At 47.6% G+C, this 18738-nt stretch overlaps 1 protein-coding gene across 1 annotated transcript in view; it reads right to left on the minus strand.

Moving 5' to 3' along the window:
• The window catches only part of LOC131281545 (uncharacterized), a 28788-nt gene extending 20226 nt beyond the window's left edge, over nucleotides 1-8562 (minus strand). Inside the window, exons 1-3 of the mRNA XM_058310884.1 lie at nucleotides 8148-8562; nucleotides 752-885; nucleotides 245-392 (exon numbers count right to left, since the gene is read on the minus strand). Of these exons, the coding sequence (XP_058166867.1) occupies nucleotides 245-392; nucleotides 752-885; nucleotides 8148-8562 (697 nt within the window). The remainder of the gene's footprint in view (nucleotides 1-244; nucleotides 393-751; nucleotides 886-8147) is intronic.
• Between the last annotated feature and the right edge of the window lie 10176 nt (nucleotides 8563-18738).

The following is an 18738-nucleotide window of genomic DNA, read 5'->3' on the forward strand; positions in this document are numbered from 1 at the left end:
GCTGCGCTTTGAGTAGCTTGACAAAAAAAAATGTTTGAGCTTCGTTTGTGAACCCATCTCTGCGCGCACGTTGGGGTTCATTTGTATTTGCATGTGTTGTTTGTGCGTCTGTTTGTGTAGGAAAAATTTTCGAAACGTTTCTTCCCCATATGTTTACCCATATCGCGGGCCGCGAGCTGCCCAAATGAAGAGAAATAGACTAAAAAAAACAGAGAAAGGAAGGAAAATATGTGTGCGCTCTAACCTGCTTCGGTATTCACCTCGTGACCCAGATGGCGTATCGCGTACAGCAGCAGCAGGCCGTAGGACAGCTGGAAGCCGGTGGTGAGGACATGCGCCAGAAATGCGACACCACAGACGATCCAACCCCAGCCACCGTCCGGATAGAAGTGCTGTCCCGTCGCGAGTCGCGTCGGCCATAAGGTCCGCGGGAGAAAATGTGTGTCCATTTGGATGGGGTGAAACGTGGTGGTTGCGATGGTTGATTTGGTTTCCAGCGAAGAAGCGTCGTACCCGGGGTTGAGAAAATGGGAGGGTGAAGAAAGAACAAACGAAGAATGAAAAATAAAGAGCCAAATCAGTGACAGTCAACCCGGCCGTGGGACATTGCGAACATCTGCGCGTGTGTGTCTGTCACACACCATACGGTGATTTTCAGCAGACTGTCAACCTTCGTTTGTCGAGTTTGGATTTTCCCACTCCGAAGAAGCGTCCAGGGCATATCGCTTTTCAGCGAGTAGCTCATCCTTACCTGCCTGATTGCGGTCGTGTCGACGCCGGCCCGGCGCAGCGCGGGCACATTCCGATGCAGGGAGTGAAGTTCACGTTCCAGCAGTGCCGGGTAGGCCGAATCCTCCTCTTCCAGCAATCGATTTCGGTCGTATCCTGCGAAAATAAACGAGCACAACACGATTAAATAAACAAAGAACCGAAAAAAAGACAGAGCAGATGAATCTCCCATTCGCCCTCCCAAGCATCATCTATCCAGGCCCTTTCCTGTTTTCCATCGAGATATGAACGGAAAATGACACGTGGAAAGTTCCATCGAAAGCGCTGGCAAAATGGCCCGGAGTGTAACAGAAGGCGGGAATGTGCTGGGGCCGGGAAGGTGGGAGGGTTTCAAATTTCGATCAAAAATTCATTTACCATGTAGATACATTTCGATCGTTTTCGGCTGTTGGCGAAAAGATTAAAGCGCAAATCTGGCGGGATGTTGTGGAAGTGTGCGTGCCATCGGCGTGCCGCGAAACGTGCCCATTACTTTTCGCACGATCTTTCAATATCCCGTTCCGATGCGGCGGCATGAAAAACCCGAACCGGGCCAGATTGCTCGGGGGATTTTGATAAAGTTTTCATACGCGTTCGATTCGTTTCGGAATTTAAACGATGAAATGGAGTAAAATTTGTGTTTCAGGTATTGACGTTATGTAGCTGGCTTAAAGGTAAAGTATGATGCGTAATTATTAACTATTTAATGTCGGTTTTAACATTGTACTTTTTTCAGGTGTAGTTCCAGTTTTATTCGTTCCTCTTTCCATTACGTGGAGCATAATAAATTTTCTTCAGGCAAAACAAAACATACGATGTCGCCTATAGGGATCGACTTTGTGTATCATAACTCGCCATCGTAACACGCACGATTGACAAATTAATCAATCACGCCCTGTTGATGTGCAAATGAGCATCTCTGCGGTCACAAATAATAGTAAAATGAAACGGATTGGATGATTGCAAAATAAACCGATAATGAAATGAAATACCATCTCCCTGGCACGGCACGACTCAAGCCCAACTTTGCGGTTTCGCAAAAAACAAGCTGTCCTTGGTTAGTTAAATAATTTCACAAATTTTCCCCCGCTCATAAATCATAAACTTTAAAACGTGATGTGAGCGATAAAGTGGAACATAAATGAGCAGTTTATGAAACAATGTGGGAAACCGGCACATTCACCGTTTCAATTCCGGCAGAAGTTGTGAAGCGTAAACGTGGTAGTGAAATGCATAAATGATGAGTGAGAGTGAAGGGGGTTTAAACTACTTTCTACCACCATCATGCTGGTAGAAGTGAAGAAAAATGTGCACCGGAGCTAACTGTGCGCCGGTTTACCACATGCCAGGTTTACTCTTTGAAGCGAGTTCTGTGCTTGAGCGCCGTTGGTTCTCGTAAAAAAGTTATATGTTATTTTAGACATCTAAAGTCACAAAAGGTGGTTCCCAGCAAACGTGCAAAGTTCGTGGGAGGTGGATGTAATGAGTTTTTCTGGCGCACGGTTTTGCGGTCGTAATCAAAGGTAATTTTCATACCAAAAACGCTTGTTTTATGTACACATTTGAAGGGCGCATAAAACATACGAATACATAAAATATGTTTGAGTTTGTTTTGCGGGTTCTTTTTTTTACATTTCGTAGTGTACGGGGTTTGTAATGTTTTTTCACCTGCTAAAACTGTGTGTGGCGAGGGTAAATGGGAAGTGTTGGATAGTTTTTTGTCATGTTCCCACATGCTTAGGTACTTTGTTTACTATATTCGTTATTCATACTGTCCAAAACCTTGAACTTACTCTACGGTTAAACACATTTGATAATTATAATCCATCTAGAGAAATGGTTGCATCGCTGCTCAAACAATTGCACCATTCCGATTATCATGCTCAATGTGTGCCATCGTTTCGCCCTTCGGAACTAAGCTCCATTTCCGCTAAGACTAATTAATCATTTTCCGTTACAGTTCCTCGCAGCAATATCCTTGTGATTTGCATGAAAATACTCAACAATGCACCCGCTTCCTTTCGCACCGCGTTCCTGCTCGACTCGAAAAGCGTGACTTCGAAGCGAACGATGGCACATAATTGAGCGCTTTGTTATGAACTCAAACATCAACCGGTGCCGCCGACTAGCCGGACGGAGGAGACAGGAAGGGGGGATATTGTGGTCGGGTTTTATGGGTCGTTGGGTGGAACAGTTTTCCCCCAGCCACACCCACCTCAACGCTATCGCAGAGCGTACATCACGGGGAGACTTATTGCGCACAGACAATGCCATTTTGCCGGTGCATTCGTTTTCGCGAATGTGGTGTGAAATATGCCCACGGGGACACACTTTCACCACATTCCAGGGTACGTGCATGCTGTCGTCCGGGAGGAGCGCGATGGCGCCGAGCACTGAATCCAGCGACGTTGGTTGATGGAAGTGCGAACTCGAGTCGACGCTTCTCGGGGACGTTATCGTCGTCGCATAAATTTAATCCTTTCCGGTATTTACGACGGAGTTCACTCTGACACACCACACTTTGCGAATCGTGGGAAGCGATAGTGTCGGGATTAGAGTGAAATAGAAAATTTCACGAGAAAAAACCGGACGAAGCAATAGTTTCAGCAAAGGTTTGTGGCCACCGAAAGCTAATGAAATATTAGCATTGGGTTGTTCTCAGTTCAGCAAAAAGTTTTACCAAAAAGAAGCTTTTTCAACAGCGATACTGGAAACCTGGACTAGAATAAAAAGGAAAGTCGTTTGCGAGCACGAGTGTATAACTATCGTCGCCATCTAAACGGTAATTGTTTTAATGAACGTCCCACTACACCCTCGTTTAAACTAAACTACTATCATTATCGCAGACACTATTTTACTTTATGGTGTTAGTTTTGCTGAAATAGGGTTTAATTTAGGTTTGTTGCGTGTTCTTTTCGTCTGAGACCCCTAATGGAAGGTGAAAGTGATTGTTGTCCTACCATTCACATAAATCGCTTTGAGTGTCCTGATAAAACCATTCCGCTTCGCATACAGCTTACAACGTATGAGATAGTGTTCTATAATTTCATATTTCATATTTCATTTCATATTTCATTTATTTTACAATGTTTGCCACGCGGGCTATACAAGGATTCTTATGTCTATACTTAAACTAAAAACAACAAGACAAATCACGAGAGGAGGAGAGGGATAGATTACACCAGAGAGCTGTTAAGACGCGAACGAAAGGAGGGGATGGAGACGTTGTAGTCAAACAGGTGGCTAACACTATTGAAGGAAGACATGGCGCGGATAAAAGGATCATTCTGGGAGAAACGCGTACGGCGCGTGGGAATAAGGAGAGGAGGCCTTTCCCGAAGGTTATGAGAAGGGACATATAGAGGGATATGAGAGAGGAGTTCCGGAGCGTCAGTGGAGTGTAGGAGAAGTTGGGCGATGAAAATAGCCTGAGCGTTCCGGTGGCGAGTCTGAATCGTGGATAGCCCCAACAATTGACACCGCGACTCGTAAGGCGGGAGGGAGGAGGCATTGTAGCCGAGAAGACGCCTCACCGCCAGGCGCGTGAAGCGTCTTTGAACCCCCTCCAACCTTCCCAAGGCGGTGACACCTGTTGGGGTCCATACAACGGAAGCATACTCGAGGATCGGTCTGACCCTGCAACAGTACAGCGCTGTTAGGCTGCGCGGGTCCCGCACCTCCGATGCCATGCGAGAAATGAGCCCCAACATACGGTTGGCCTTGGATACCACCTTGTCGATCTGCAACAGAAGGACAAGGCGGCGTCAAGCCACACCCCCAGGTCCTCGACAACCGACACCCGCGACAAAGCAACGCTACTAATACAGTAGTCGTAGTGGGTCACCCCAGCGGAGCGACTGAAGGATATGACACAACACTTGGGTGTGCAGAGAGTCAATCCATTCGCGGAACACCAGTCGGAGAAGCGTTGGAGGGATTCTTGAAGGAGTAAGAAGTCGGAAGGAGAGGATATGGGGCGGAATAATTTGACATCGTCAGCATACAGTAAGTGCCCGTTGGGGGGCAGTACACTGACACAGTCATTAAGGAACAGAGAGAACAGGAGAGGGCTAAGGATGCTACCCTGCGGAACACCCGATACACCGAAGTACGGATCCGAGAGAACCCCCCTCACCCGCACAGAGTAAGATCGGCCGCTAAGGAACGATCTGATCCAGGAGTAAAGAGGCCCCCCCAACCCCAACCGCTCGAGTTTAGCCAGCAGCAAGTCATGCGGTAGGCTGTCAAATGCGGCCTTCAGATCGGTGTAAATGACGTCAACCTGACGCCCAGAGTCCAGATTGGGGTAAACCTCGGACAGTAAGGTCATCAAATTGGTCACAGTCGAGCGGTGAGGCATGAAACCGTGTTGATTCGGAGAAATATACGGGCGCACGCAGGGGAGGATGGAGGAGTGTAGGATGGATTCGAGGACTTTGGAAGTGGCACAGAGGAGGGAGATGCCTCGATAGTTGGCGGGGGAAGAGAGGCATCCTTTCTTGTGGATCGGGACAACCCAGGCCGATTTCCACAGCCCAGGAACCTCTCCTTCGAGGAGGGAGCGCGAAAAAAGACGCGCCAGGATAGGAGCTAGGGAAGCCCCGCATCCGCGTAGAACAGACGCAGGAATGCCATCAGGGCCAGGAGAGAAGGAAGGCTTTAACCTAGCTAGTGCACCACAAACATCACCCTCGCTGATCTCCACCAGGTCGCAAGTGAGGACGTCAAGGGGGGTATGAGCAAGGCCCGCGGTGCCAGGGGCAGCCGACTGAGCCGGGTCAACGAAAACGCTCGAGAAGTGCTTTGCGAAAAGTTGGCAGACGCCATGAGGAGTGGAAGCGGTCTCTCCATTGAGAGACATGGAATGGGGAATGCGGGAGGAACCGCGCCGGGCGTTCATCAATCGCCAAAAAGATCTTGGATTAGTAGACAGTCGAGACTGAATACGTAGAACGTGTGCCTGGTATCGAGCCCGATTGTAGCCTCTGTAGGCAGAGGCTGCGAGCTTATAGATATGCCTCCAGAAAGGAGAGCGATACCGACCATACATACGAATTGCGCGTTTCATGTCTGCCTTCAACACACGGAGATGCCTGTCTGACCAAACGGGGTTAGGAGGAGGGCGAGCAGGAGGACAACATGAGGGGAACATTGAACATAATACATTAGTGAACTTAAGACTAGCCGCGTTACACGAATCCTCCATATCTAGCACCGACCAGTCGTATTCGGCAATTAATCTAGTTAGCTTCACATAGTCCATTTTTTTTAAGTTTAACCTCTGCTGCCGCGACGTGTCTCTAACACCCTCCGGGGGCTGATCCCTCGAAACCATAATCGTCAGGGTGAGCTCGAGAGGAGGATGGTAATGATCAGCAGGCACAAGCGTTAGCGGCGCAATGGATACCTGTGAGCACGAATCAAGTGCGGCAGAATTTATGAAGACTAGATCAAGCTGCCGATTAAGCGAGTTGACGACCCCTGATATCTGACACATATCATTAAGCGCCATGCCATCGGCGAAGGAGATGGCGGCCAAAGGAACTCCCGTAGTGTGAGCTGGGACGAAGTAATAAGGCGACGCTGGGGGTTCAGGGCGCCACGACAATCCGGGAAGATTGAAGTCCCCGAAGAGCATTACTTCGTCTCCGGGTCCCATCCGCTCCGATATACAAGAAACACTCTCCAACACATCTTCCAGAAATGGCAACGATGAGCTACGATCCGGGGGCACGTAGCACACACCGATGTAGATCGAGGACTGTACACATTGCACACGAACCCACATGAGCTCCAACGACAGGAATGTGTGCGGCATACGGGACGACACCAGCTGGCTAGCGCAAGCGACGAGGACACCACCGCCACGGGAGTGGGTGCTGTTGAGAGCACTTCGATCGCAGCGGTAGACCACGAAGTTGTCCTCGAAACACAACGAAGAAGGCAACGAGTCGTCCAACCAAGTCTCCGTAGCGATGATGACGTCATACAGCGAGCCGGAGACTGCCAGACGAAAGTCGCTTGTTTTGGTGCGTAACCCTCTCACGTTCTGGTAAAATACCCGCAACGAGGAGCGAGCCAGCGGAGCGACCAAAGCAGAAGAGGTGAGCAGGACAGCGGCATCGGGCGAGCCCGTAGCAACAGGCGAGCGAGATCCGACGGACGGCAGGCCGGCGGATGAAGAGCGGATGGATGCAGGAGCGCAGGAAACAGCCAGCGAACTCGAAAGCAGGAACTGAGCAGGAGCGTGCGATACGGCGAGCGTGCAGATGTGAACAGGAGCAGGAACGATGGAAGTCGTAGTGATTACGACAGTTGGGGCAATGCCGGCAGACGAGTGGACGGCATCGAGTGGCGTGTGGACCCCAAGCTATGCGCCTGTGCTAAACGGAGATGCAGGACTATCAGCCAACCGGCCGTCTTTACGCATCTGCTTTCTGGGAGAGGCCGGTGTACGCGGCAGAACCGCCATCAAATCAGCCGGTGGTGTGGTAAGCGTCAAATCCTCATCCGGAGTGCAAACCGGGGTCCGTACGCTAGGCACGTGCCGCGTCCTATCATCAATAAACTCACGGAAAATCAACGCAGGCGGCCAAGTGCTCGGTGACAGGGCAACACTCTGCATAGATGCAGGCAGCCCAACTTTGAAAGACACAAAGTTGAGGGTGTTGCAGTCGGTGTCACGTTTCACCAGTTTGCGCACAATTACATCCTCTTCATTGAGGGAGAGGCGGCTGCAGGCCATGGCGGAGATTTCCTCTTCAGTAACAGACGGTACCAACCGGGTGATGAAGAGCCAGAACTTCGGTGAATTTATTGGGATGCATTTAGGATCCTGTGCATCAGATAGAGATTTGGGGTGAATATACATACGCCTCTCTACGTTATGGATAAAAGAAAACCATATGGATTAGGCTGCTAGTCTCACCTCCGCAACAGGTTTTGAGATTTCCATAACATCAAAACATTTCTAACTTTCCTTTGAACACAAGCCAATTACTATATGGCGTTTGATGTCGAATCCTACAATTGAAAGTTCTTTCGAATTAAACCATAAAAACCGGATGCAAACGAGCGACCGGTTTTATAACCTTTCGCTAATATGACTTTTTCAATATCCTGCGGGTTCCGTCGAAAATGTTGTTTCTAAGACAAGCCGATTTAGCATTCTATTATGCTTTGCAAAACATTTCTTACGAGATTGGAATGGAGTGAGGTTGAGCAAAGGAATAGCTTAAAATAAAAATGGTATATTCTAAAAAATTGAACAGTAATGCGATATCTTCGCTTCGCTGTAGTCGTTGCCTTCTTAAGAAATGGATGCTATAACAAGTACAACGATCTAGCGTACGCCCAGGCAAGGCAACCATTTTACTTACCCGGATAGGTGCCGTTTCCGGTTCCGGCGGATGCTGCTGTCGTCGCCACGCCTCCAGCCGTGTGCAGATGTCCGGAGCTGGCAGCCATGTGGTGATTCCGCTCGAGCGTACCGCCATTCCGGTGCGTCCGGGTAAGCGTGCCTCCGCCGATCGAGCCCGACCCGAGCGTTCCCGTTCCGCTGGCGAGATGCGGATGGGACCGGTTCAGCGTCGAGTTGGCGGAAGCGAGCTGCGAGAAGCGACATCGCTGACATCCGTTCCGCACCGGCGGTGGCAGCGGCGGGGGAGCGGGCGGCGGTGACGCTGACAGTCCCGGTGAGTCCTGGTTCGGGTCGTCCAGCTCGTCATCGTCGTCGTGCAGCGGATCGTCGGAACCGTCGCCGAGGGGTTTACTGTCGCCGACGAGCCCCAACATGGCCTCATCCACCTGCGACTCCTGGTGCTGCTGGGAACGTGTCGGTGGTGGTGGTGGTGGTGGTTGTGTCGGAGGTGACGGTATCTGCACGCCAACGGCGACGGTCGATGGGGTGCGGGAGTGTTGCTGAGGTTCCTGGTGCTGCTGGACTATGCTGCCACTCGTGCCTCGGCAGCGCGGCAGTGAGGAGTAGGAGAACGAGGGATGGGGCACCGGTTGCTGTGCGGCAGTGCTGTCGGCTGCGAACGAAACACTGGGCGGATTTCGGATCGACGAGCGGCGCCGGTTCAATGTCGACGGAGCCGAGGAGTGGAGCGCCCGGGAGGTGGAGTAGAAGTATCCCAAAGCACTCGACGACAAACAGGTGCAGGTGAGGTTGATATTATTGTTGCAGTAGTAGCAGTTGCTCTTCTTCTGCGGGAACTGGCCAGCGACGGTTGGTAGTAGTGTTGGTGGTTGTGATGGTTGTAGTTTCAGTTGGGACTGTTCTGGTGGGTAGTTCTGATGTGCCTGTTGTTGTTGTTGTTGCTGCTGTCTGTAGCTATAGTGTCATGGAAGTGTCATCGACTGCTGAGGGAACGAGCTGCCAGGACCTTGACGGCCGGCGTACGGATAGGACGAGGACAACAACGACGCCGACGATTGCTGCGGAAGGTTCGGGTAGCTGCGGTACATGCACTGTGTTCCACCCAAATGACCTAGAGGTGCCGTCGCACACGGGTAGTTCGGATACATCTTCAACCTCGTTTGACGTGGACCACAACGGCTTGCACGGTTGCTAGGTGACGAAAGCCTGCCCTACTGAGACTTCCCTACGAACGGTTGCTACGATCCGGACCGAGGCGCGCGCACACACGAGATTTGACAGCTGACCAGGAGGTTGGTTCGCGTTACCCTGAATATTTCGCAGGTGCCGCTCTCGAGATGCACGATCTCCAAAAGACGAGGCGTTAAACTGGACCGCTGTTGTATCACAGACAGACACCTCCCGCAGCTGTACACAACTTGCTGGTGGTACCCTTCGTCAACTCCATGTCCCGCTGCTGGTGATCGCACCTATGAGTCCGTCCGACATACGGTCGGTTGTCGTTCGTTCGATGTGGGAAAGTGACGCTACACACTACGCGCGTTGTACACTACACGGCGCACACTACACGGACCGACATCCGCGGACGAATACCATTTGCCGATTCGCTGACACCGGAGATAATAGTACCACTTTGCCACGCGATACCATTTGCATAATGTGATCAGCAGTACTGTACACCTCACTGTCGTGAGTTAATTTCGGACTGCACTGCGTCTGCACTGACACCAATAACGATCCGACGCGTGCCTTCCATCGTTGCACACTTGACGACTGACTGGACTACGACGGAACTTGACGATGGGAGATACTTTAGGACTGCAATAGTTTTGGCACTAAATTCCGAGAGAGAAACTTTGGTTCCCTAACATTTCCTACTAATTTCCAGCTTTAGCGTATGTCCTCAGTAAGAGGCACCACTTTTCCTTTCTTTTGCACGCGCTGTAAAAACGAAAGAGAGAGAGAGGCAAAATAGTGTCATCTGAAAATCAGCTGTGTGACGATTTAGGTTGAAGATCATCCCACTGAGCTGCGGTTCTACGCGACAAGATGGCGGCGCAAATAAGATACACACGGTGGCGTTCGACTCCAGATGCAGCAACGTTTGCGCAACGCCCCGAACCGAAGAAGCAATCTAGTAATTTATGGGAGAATAAATTTCGCTTAATGCGACAGCGACAACGGGAGAACATGGGATTTTGATAATTTAATACACGACGCAGTTCAACTCCGCGGGGCGAAGGGCCGAACGGACGGTTTTTTTTTTGGGGCGAAATAATATCATCCAGAAGACTGAAGAAGCAACGTGGTAAGAAATATCTCCCCATTGGCCAGCGAACATTCGATGAAACAAAAACCGAAACCAAACTCGCAGGAGGTTCGCTGACGCCGCAGGGTGTCACGAGTTTCGTCCTCGTCCGAATGGTGTCTCTTGCGCTCGAGTGCGAACTGCGTGTGTGTCTCCCGCGATTCCTTCCCCTTTTTATGTTCGATCGCGAAATTCGATCGTATTCGCAAGTGTCGCCCTGCTTTGCTTGCGCACCCGTTAATTTTTAGCGCGTCCCGCGATGGATATGTCTTTATCAGGGCTTGCACTAATTTAACGGTGACGTACGAGATACGTTTCCATTTATCAACCCGGGACTCCGGGGGCCACGGCCGATCGATCGTTCCGCAAAAGGCGAACAGGCAATTACGGCGCTACGCCCGGGCGTGTCGTGCGAGAAGTAATAATCATTAAGGACATAACTTTTGGAACGTTATAATCGTTTTTTGAATCGTGGTAAGCCTCCTGGACCGTTTGGCGTTGCCGTATTTCCCGCCGGGAGGGGGTATACGGCAACAAACGGCTTAACAAAGGCGCGCGAATGCAGGCTTAACGATTTGTTTTAATGGCCAGTTCAATTTGTAATTTATCTCCCGTGTGCAATATGCCGTCAAAAACAGTGCTTCGGATCGAAAATCGGAAACAGCACCAGAAAAGATTAAAAGAGAACCATGTAAGATAGCATTACTTTTTCGATCGTTAAACATCAATGGACTGATAAAGCCATGTTTAAAGGATCAACTTGTTTTTCGATCCTCCAACCACCGACCATTTCGGAAATGGATCAAGTGGAGAATGGAAGGGCAATCGATTGCCAGTTCGGATTCAATTTTCATCCCGACAGCGTCGGTTCGGGACGATAAAGTTTCGGTCAAAGTAAAGTTAGCCCTGTTTCCGGATGACCGGAAGGTAACGTCACCCGCACATGGGTCGATAAAATCTTTAACACTCTGCTTGGACAGCTCGACAACGAGGATGGGGCACGGGAAAGTAGCTCAAGCGAGCAATTTGCTGAGGTTAATGTGACGCTCTCGAACGGATTTCACACCCAAATTCTGTTGAATACCCTTCGAGAATTTAATAATCCACTTCCAGTGCGCAATTCTGGAATGGAGCAAACCCACGCAGTGGAGGTGATGGCACAAAGTTTTAGTGAAATTCCTGAATGGGTAAGTTTTCCGGTGGAGCAGTTCACTGTATCCTGTAACTTTGTCCCGCTGCCGTGGGAAAGTGCCTCCAAAATATTTCGCAATATTATTGGACCCATTATCTTTCCACTACAGTTGATCGCAATGGTTACACAGTAGCCCGCGGGGTCATTGGGCCACTAATGTAACGTACTCTGTTCGCCAACTTGTCCTTTGCACTCTGAGGATCAACCGGCCTTATCTGTCCTTTGCCGTTTGTAATGTTGTATCACTCCATTAGGCAAACGTTATTAATGCAGAGCACTATCGACAGGTTTGGGATTTTTGCTCCAGCCTAGGGGGAAGCCATTTTCCTCCAACATTATTTTCACCCAGTGCCACCGACGCTGTTCTGGTGCGGGGTGAAAGGGAAAATTTCAAGTTAGAACATTGAATTCCCGCCTGTCAAGAATTGAAATTTAATATCCAATTTACACCAGGCGGCTGTGAAGCTTTCCTTTTTTCGAGATTCCAAAGATGGTGGAATACTTTCTGCGAAGGGAAAGGCAACGAAAAGATTCCAGCTTCAACTTTTGGTCGCAACGAGTCGGAACATCGGAACAGGCTTTTCCCCCAAACTGACATCTATTGGGGGTGACCTGAAAGGAGAACACTCTGTGATTATCTTTCTCGATGGTTTTCGTTGGAAAGGTTATTAATTTTCTAATTATAATTTTTACTTCACACCAGAGCTCTTCGATGTTCCATTCCGAAGCGTTGGCGTTTGGCAGAAAAATATCCCATGGGACGGGGATGGAATTTTCCCGCAACTTATCGGCTCATTCAACGGTTGCGGTTTGCTGGCTCAGAACGTGAAATTCAGTCCGCGCCACACACATACATACACATTTCCGCGTGGTTCGATATCCTGATTGGCCCGGAAAGGGGTCTTTAAGCCAACATTTCCCGAACATCCCGTGCCCGCGCTCGCATCAGACGACGGGAAACTTAATGCGCCTTAATGGTCCAATTATCTTTATGATTTACGGAGACGATGTGTTTCCGGCGTAATTGCGTTACGATGGAAAACAATACGACCGGCCGATCGGCAGCGAACGGGAGATCCGTGTCAAGTGCGGACACGGGGAGCAGGTGACGGTCGGTTAATCGTCCCTGTCACACGATGTTTGGGCAAGTTTTGTTGTCGAAAATATTTCGATTATAATCGCTTCAGCAAAGCAACGGCGCGACGTTGTAGTTTTTCACCAGCAAGAGTAAAAGAGAAAACTCCGAGGGGAAACGATAAGGCTGTCCAAAGTTGAGGAAGGATATGACAAGCACATTACAGTTTTTTGTTCCCATCTCAAAATCCACTCCTTTATGTACCCTTCTGTATTCATGCATTTTCCAGCAGGGACAAAAACTAACTTCACTAACGAGCTTAACTCAAAAGGTGCACTGTAGGGTAGGGAATTCAGCACGGACACAGTTACGAACAAAGCTCCACGTTAGCCACTGAGCGGACGAAAAAGATGAGAAACTTTTTCCCTGAGCCCCTGGTTAACACTAATTTTTACCAACTGCCACTGTTAGTCGTAGTGTCTGTGTTTTTATTTTACTTTTACTCTCTTCTAAGGTGGCTTTTGTTTTTGGTCGTGTAAAATTCCTTTTATCCCCCCTGCTTGCGATGTTCCTTTTTGTCCTACATTCTACTATGTTTATAATCAGACACCCAAAGGATGAAAGCATCCAGCTGCCCAGAGTAAAGGAGGCTATATTAGCGTCGTAATTTTTCATTAATTTACATTTTTGCAACATAGTTTCTAGTGAAGTCTAACAGTTCTCTGCCGAACGAAGAATGCTTGCATCAAAGTCTGTAAGCTAGAAGTTGAAGCTTGTTGTTAGCAGAACTTTAAACCAAGCAGGGATAGTTTTGTAATTTCATCTACGTGAACACTTACGGGCAATTCATTTAATTATGTGCCAGCGCACCTAAATCACCTGGCTCGTCTCGTAACACGCCGAGAGGAATTTAGTGTCACAAATTTTACAACCGACATAAACCTAAACCGTTGCAGCTGAACATGTAAAGCTGCGAGCTTACTTTGAGACGTTTCGTAATTTTCCTTACATGAACCACTCGACAAACGAAGGTGAATCCCTCCGAAACAGCGTTTTTCGCACGAGTCTGACACTAAGCTCGGCTGAGATTCCAAGTAGTTGGCAAATCTTCCGGCAAAAGGTGAAATAAATTAGGACGTGCTTGACGACGACGATGGCGACGACGACGACAACGACGACGAGGTCTAGCAGTTTCATTTTCACTTCGCTTGCTAGTGCGACACGAGCACACGAGGGCACTGGTTTCGCTCGCCGTGATGGAATGTTATTCGAAACGTTCCCCTTTCCCACACCGGCACACCGACGGTGGGTGGAAAATTGAAATGAATCAAGAGCCCTTCTTTACCGGCTCGGTTGAGGTGGATTAATTGAAAAGTCTTACTTCCAACCGGCGCGTGTGTGTGCCTGCTATTCTGAGGGTCTTTCACACGTTCGCTTGCCTCGGCAGAACCTCACTTCAGGAAAAACGAAATCACTTGGCCCACCTGAAAATCTATAAAGGGGTTTTCCTTTGTCCCGCCAGGTTGCGGTTCCCGATGTGCTGCAAATTCGGTAGGGTACGATTAAATTCTGCTCCATTCGCTCCGCTCGACAAACGCTTCAGCCTGAAGAGCTTTTCGCGTGTGGGCAAAGACTTAAGTTTGATTTATTAATGACATAACTTTCTGCGCTGTTAAGGGGGACGGGTTTGGAAGGACACCCATTTTGACTGGGTGTAGGGCGTGCTGAGTGTTTCACTTTTCGTTTATGGAATGTCACGCTTTTAAGTGTGTCGAGGTGGAAAACATCCCAGAGTAGTAGTGAAAGTATCTTATCTTTGGTTTGGACAAGTCGAAAAAAACCCTATAACTAACTATAAGTACATGCTGAGAGAAATCATGTAGAAATCTAAGAACAAAGCACCACGCAAGCGTGGAAACCACCAAGCCCTTCAGGTGACAGCATCGAACTGCAACTTCGTTCCATTTAGGCGGAAAAAATGAAAAAAACCTCTCCTCCAATTGCGCTTGGGTATGCAACTTTTGTGCTGATCCTGTAAAAAACGAATGCCTGGCGTCGTCGATCGTAAAAAGGCACTCACATGCAATAATGGGACTGGAGAGATGCTCTGCCATCCCCGGGGGAGAAAAGCCGACGGCGGCGGCGGCAGGTTACAAGTCATAAAGGCAACACACACCGTCGAGACATTGACATATATTATAATTTTTCACCACATTAAATCACAGTTGTCGTCGTATTATACTGTCCCATCCCATCGGAAGGACACGCCAAGGACTGCTCATTGGCTCGTGCTGCCTTCCACGAAGCATAAAACCTTGCGCTTACATGGTTTTCCCTTCGAATGTGCTGAATTTCCCTTTCGACAGGGGGGACCAATGTAAAAAAGGAGTGAAAAAAGATACTCTTATTCAACCATTAGTGCCATCAAAACCCTGAAGGAGGTCATAAAAATATTCTTTTGCCGCAAGCTGCTTGCGAAACCGAAACAAAATCCTCCACAAATTGTGCACTGTAACGAAAAAAAAGAACGAACCTGGCCTGGAAGAGACAACGGAAAGCGAAAAACTGATCCACTTCAACCACCGGAAAAACTGGTGACGAATGGTTTGCGTTCGTCGTCGGGACCGGGTTTGGTGCACCGTTTTGTAAATGGAAATACAAAATTGCCTCGTCGGACTGCCGACCTTCCACCGCCCGGAGACGGAGAAAAGGATCGTGAAGGGCTTTTCTTTTGTTTAGTGATTAAATTTATATCCAACCCCACCACGTCAGTCGTTTGCTGCGTCGGGAAAACGGCATTTCAAGCCTTCGTCAGATGTGCATGGTTGGAAACGGGATACGTTTGCCTCGGTACCCGATTTTATTTCCATTTTGCAGCACGCTCGGAAACGTCCCGACTGTCACTCATCTTAAGCCGCTGCATGAAGTGTCTCTTGCGCCGGATAAGATTGGAATAATACAGAAAAACTTACATCCTAGTGGCTCGCCCAAGGGGAATGGTAAAGCTCAAAGATAAGAAAATTCCATGACAGCGAACCTAGGTGGAAAAAATACGAATACGACGACAGTTTGTTGGAGCAAGTTTTCGACAGGCTTACGCCATTTTCAACGCTAATTTGATTTGCTAATCGCTTTCTACGGGTTAATGTCTTTAGAAGAATCTGGTTCCTGGTTTGTCAAAGATTGATCCTTCTGCTTGGGAGCCATCGTCGCCCGTGGAAAAGCATCCATCTTTTCAAACTACTGCACGCCCGGGAAGATGATTGTCATTTCTCATCTCTCCCAACGGCAACGGCCACTTAAACGATTATTGTTACGCAACTAGTTTCTATAAACCCAATTAACACTAATCGCTTCGGGAGAATCGATTCAGGCAAGCTTAAGATTGCTCGGTGGAAAACGGAAAGTTTGCAACGGCTTCCATGATGGTGAGGCGCAAAGAAGATAGCGATGAAAATGATAATCTTTGTCAGCCGTTATGCCATGGCGTTAGTTTAGAAGCCTTCGGGGGAAAACTGGAGGGAAAGTTTAATTACTGTTTTATAAGCGATCATTTATTCTTTTTTATTCATCGACTGAATAGTTTGTTATTACTTTTTTAGATTTTAATATAACCATTATGGATGGAATAGAATATAGTAACAGTAAAAATTGGAAACTAAAAAACTCAACTTTAAAACAAATCATGTTAATAAACACTGTAATTTCACACCACAAAAAAGTGTTTGGAACATACAACAAACAGCAGCCCCTTCAACATAAAAAAGGAAAAATCCTTGACCTACCAAAACAACCTACTTTACGGTATTAATTTGTGGGCTTTTGTAGGCTTTTCCTTTTTTCCCACCGTAATCTCAATCTTACGGAAAACTTTTTCATGTACCATTAAAACTTGAACAACTTCCACCTGCACACAACCCGGGTCGTCGGTTTGGTTTCAATTTGTGGATGGTGAAGAGTCCTGCTTGCTAAAAACCAACCTAAAAAGTACAACGTGTTACTTTAACCTTCGCCATCGAAGCTCTACCTGGCTCAAGGACTTGGTTGGGTGTGGATAAATTGAATTTTTAACATAATCTCCATTCTTATTACTTCCGGGACTCGTCCCAAGTTCGGCACTTTGACTTTGGACCTAGTGGATTTTTTTGGCTCCCTAAGGAGAGAAGCTACTGAAAAAAGAGGTTATACTGAGGTGAGGTTTATGCAAAGGTAAGTTTCTAGTACTCATTTCAACACCATCGTTACAGAAAAAGGTAAAGATGGTTGAGTATTGATTGGTTTGTTTGTTTTTATCACAATACAAGGAGATACAAAAAACCTAAGTTAAAAAAAACCCACGGATGGGCGTAACCCACGAATGCACTTAAAACTTCGTCAATTATCATGCATTTTCAAGTATCTCGCAAAGAATTGGTTAGGACTTGCAACAATTTATCAACAAATAATTCTGTGCGGCGAGAGAAAACTAAAAATCCATTACTTCCAATGTTGGCGATGTAATCGAACAAAGGAACGGTGCTGTATTCAACAACGTTGGTAAACCTTTTGGCCGTTATCGATTTTGCTTACTCTTGTTTTATACCGCTTTTGTAGCTTCTTTTATCAATCACCATCTTTTCGTGATGTAAAATGAAATTGGAGGAGATTGGTGCGGACGAGCTCAGGAAGTTGCTTCTGGTTTTGGTCGACCACCTGCCGGCAAGCGACGGCGTATTTAATTAGACGATGAATTTTTTATTTCCCTTCCCTAAAGTTTGCTGAAAGTATTCCGCTAATGAAGTTATTATCGAACGGTCGCGAACACGCCCTGGTTAATAATGCGATGTCCGCGGTTCGTGCACAATAAAAATTGTGGTGAGGGAAGAGAGGAAGTATGGAAGCACGGTGGGATGATCGGGGATGCAGGAAACAAATAAATGTTGGGATTCGTGAGATTTTCACGTAAACCGCATCCCACAAAGGCCCTATTTGGGATTCCAATCAAGCGAACCGTTTATCTTAATGCGAGTCGGTGGCTTTCATGGAAAGGAAAAGGACGGGATGATTACGCGAAGGTTCTGATCCTTTATTGCGCTCGATAAGATTGAATTAAAAGAAATTTTTATACGGTTATCGTCTTGGATAACGTTATTGATTATTACCGTAACGTAAAGACAATGCGCGTTTAACCTCGAATTTTAAAAAGGTGTTAAACGCTTTAATTTAGGGCTCAATTTTGTTATTTAAAAAGTTTTACATAAGAAATATGTCTACAATTACGCACATTACACAAATAATTGTAACATTGTAATTTTTATTCCAACGATTTCCTAGTCTTATTTATTCATAATGAGTTTCACAATAGTTGAACAACTTGCCAATCAACTGCAACCATAGGGCGAAAGCTATTAAGACCATGAACCGATAGTAGTTAAAACTGAAACGTTCGTATATTTTCGCCACGTTTCCGGTAATTTTATTTCAGCTTAACAAGTACGAGATGGATGGCCGTTGATTGAAATGCCGGCAACATATTTATCGGCCCCCAAAATCAAGCATGCCCTCCCCCTGTGACTTAATGATGTTGCGAGAGGATAACAATGTTTCGACGCGGAATTTAAAGCTGTCCGAAATTCGATCAACCAATCACCAGGCAAGAAGCTACAAGCCGGCGGCCCAGAGGAGGAGCCCGATAATTTGCAAAGTGCTCGTAAAACGATCCATCGCCACTGGGATCATGGCACGCAGAGCATGCAGGGCAACAAAATTGCATCTCATCCGACACGCAGTGCAGAAGTGTAGAAAAGCAGAAAACTGCAACACTTAACAAGCGTTTAATTAAACTAATTCGGAATGATTTCATTTTAGATGTCCAGTTTTGGAGCGAACGTCCAATGGTCGGGACGTTCGAACGATCGATCGAATCGATAAAACGTTGCTTGAAAATCGACTCCAATTGATGGGCCGTTCGCTCAGCAGGAGCTCGAAGGAGAATCATTTCGGCAATGCATCACGATCTCGATTGCTACAATTGA

Source organism: Anopheles ziemanni, chromosome 2 (genome assembly GCF_943734765.1).
Source record: "Anopheles ziemanni chromosome 2, idAnoZiCoDA_A2_x.2, whole genome shotgun sequence".
Lineage (NCBI taxonomy): Eukaryota > Metazoa > Arthropoda > Insecta > Diptera > Culicidae > Anopheles > Anopheles ziemanni.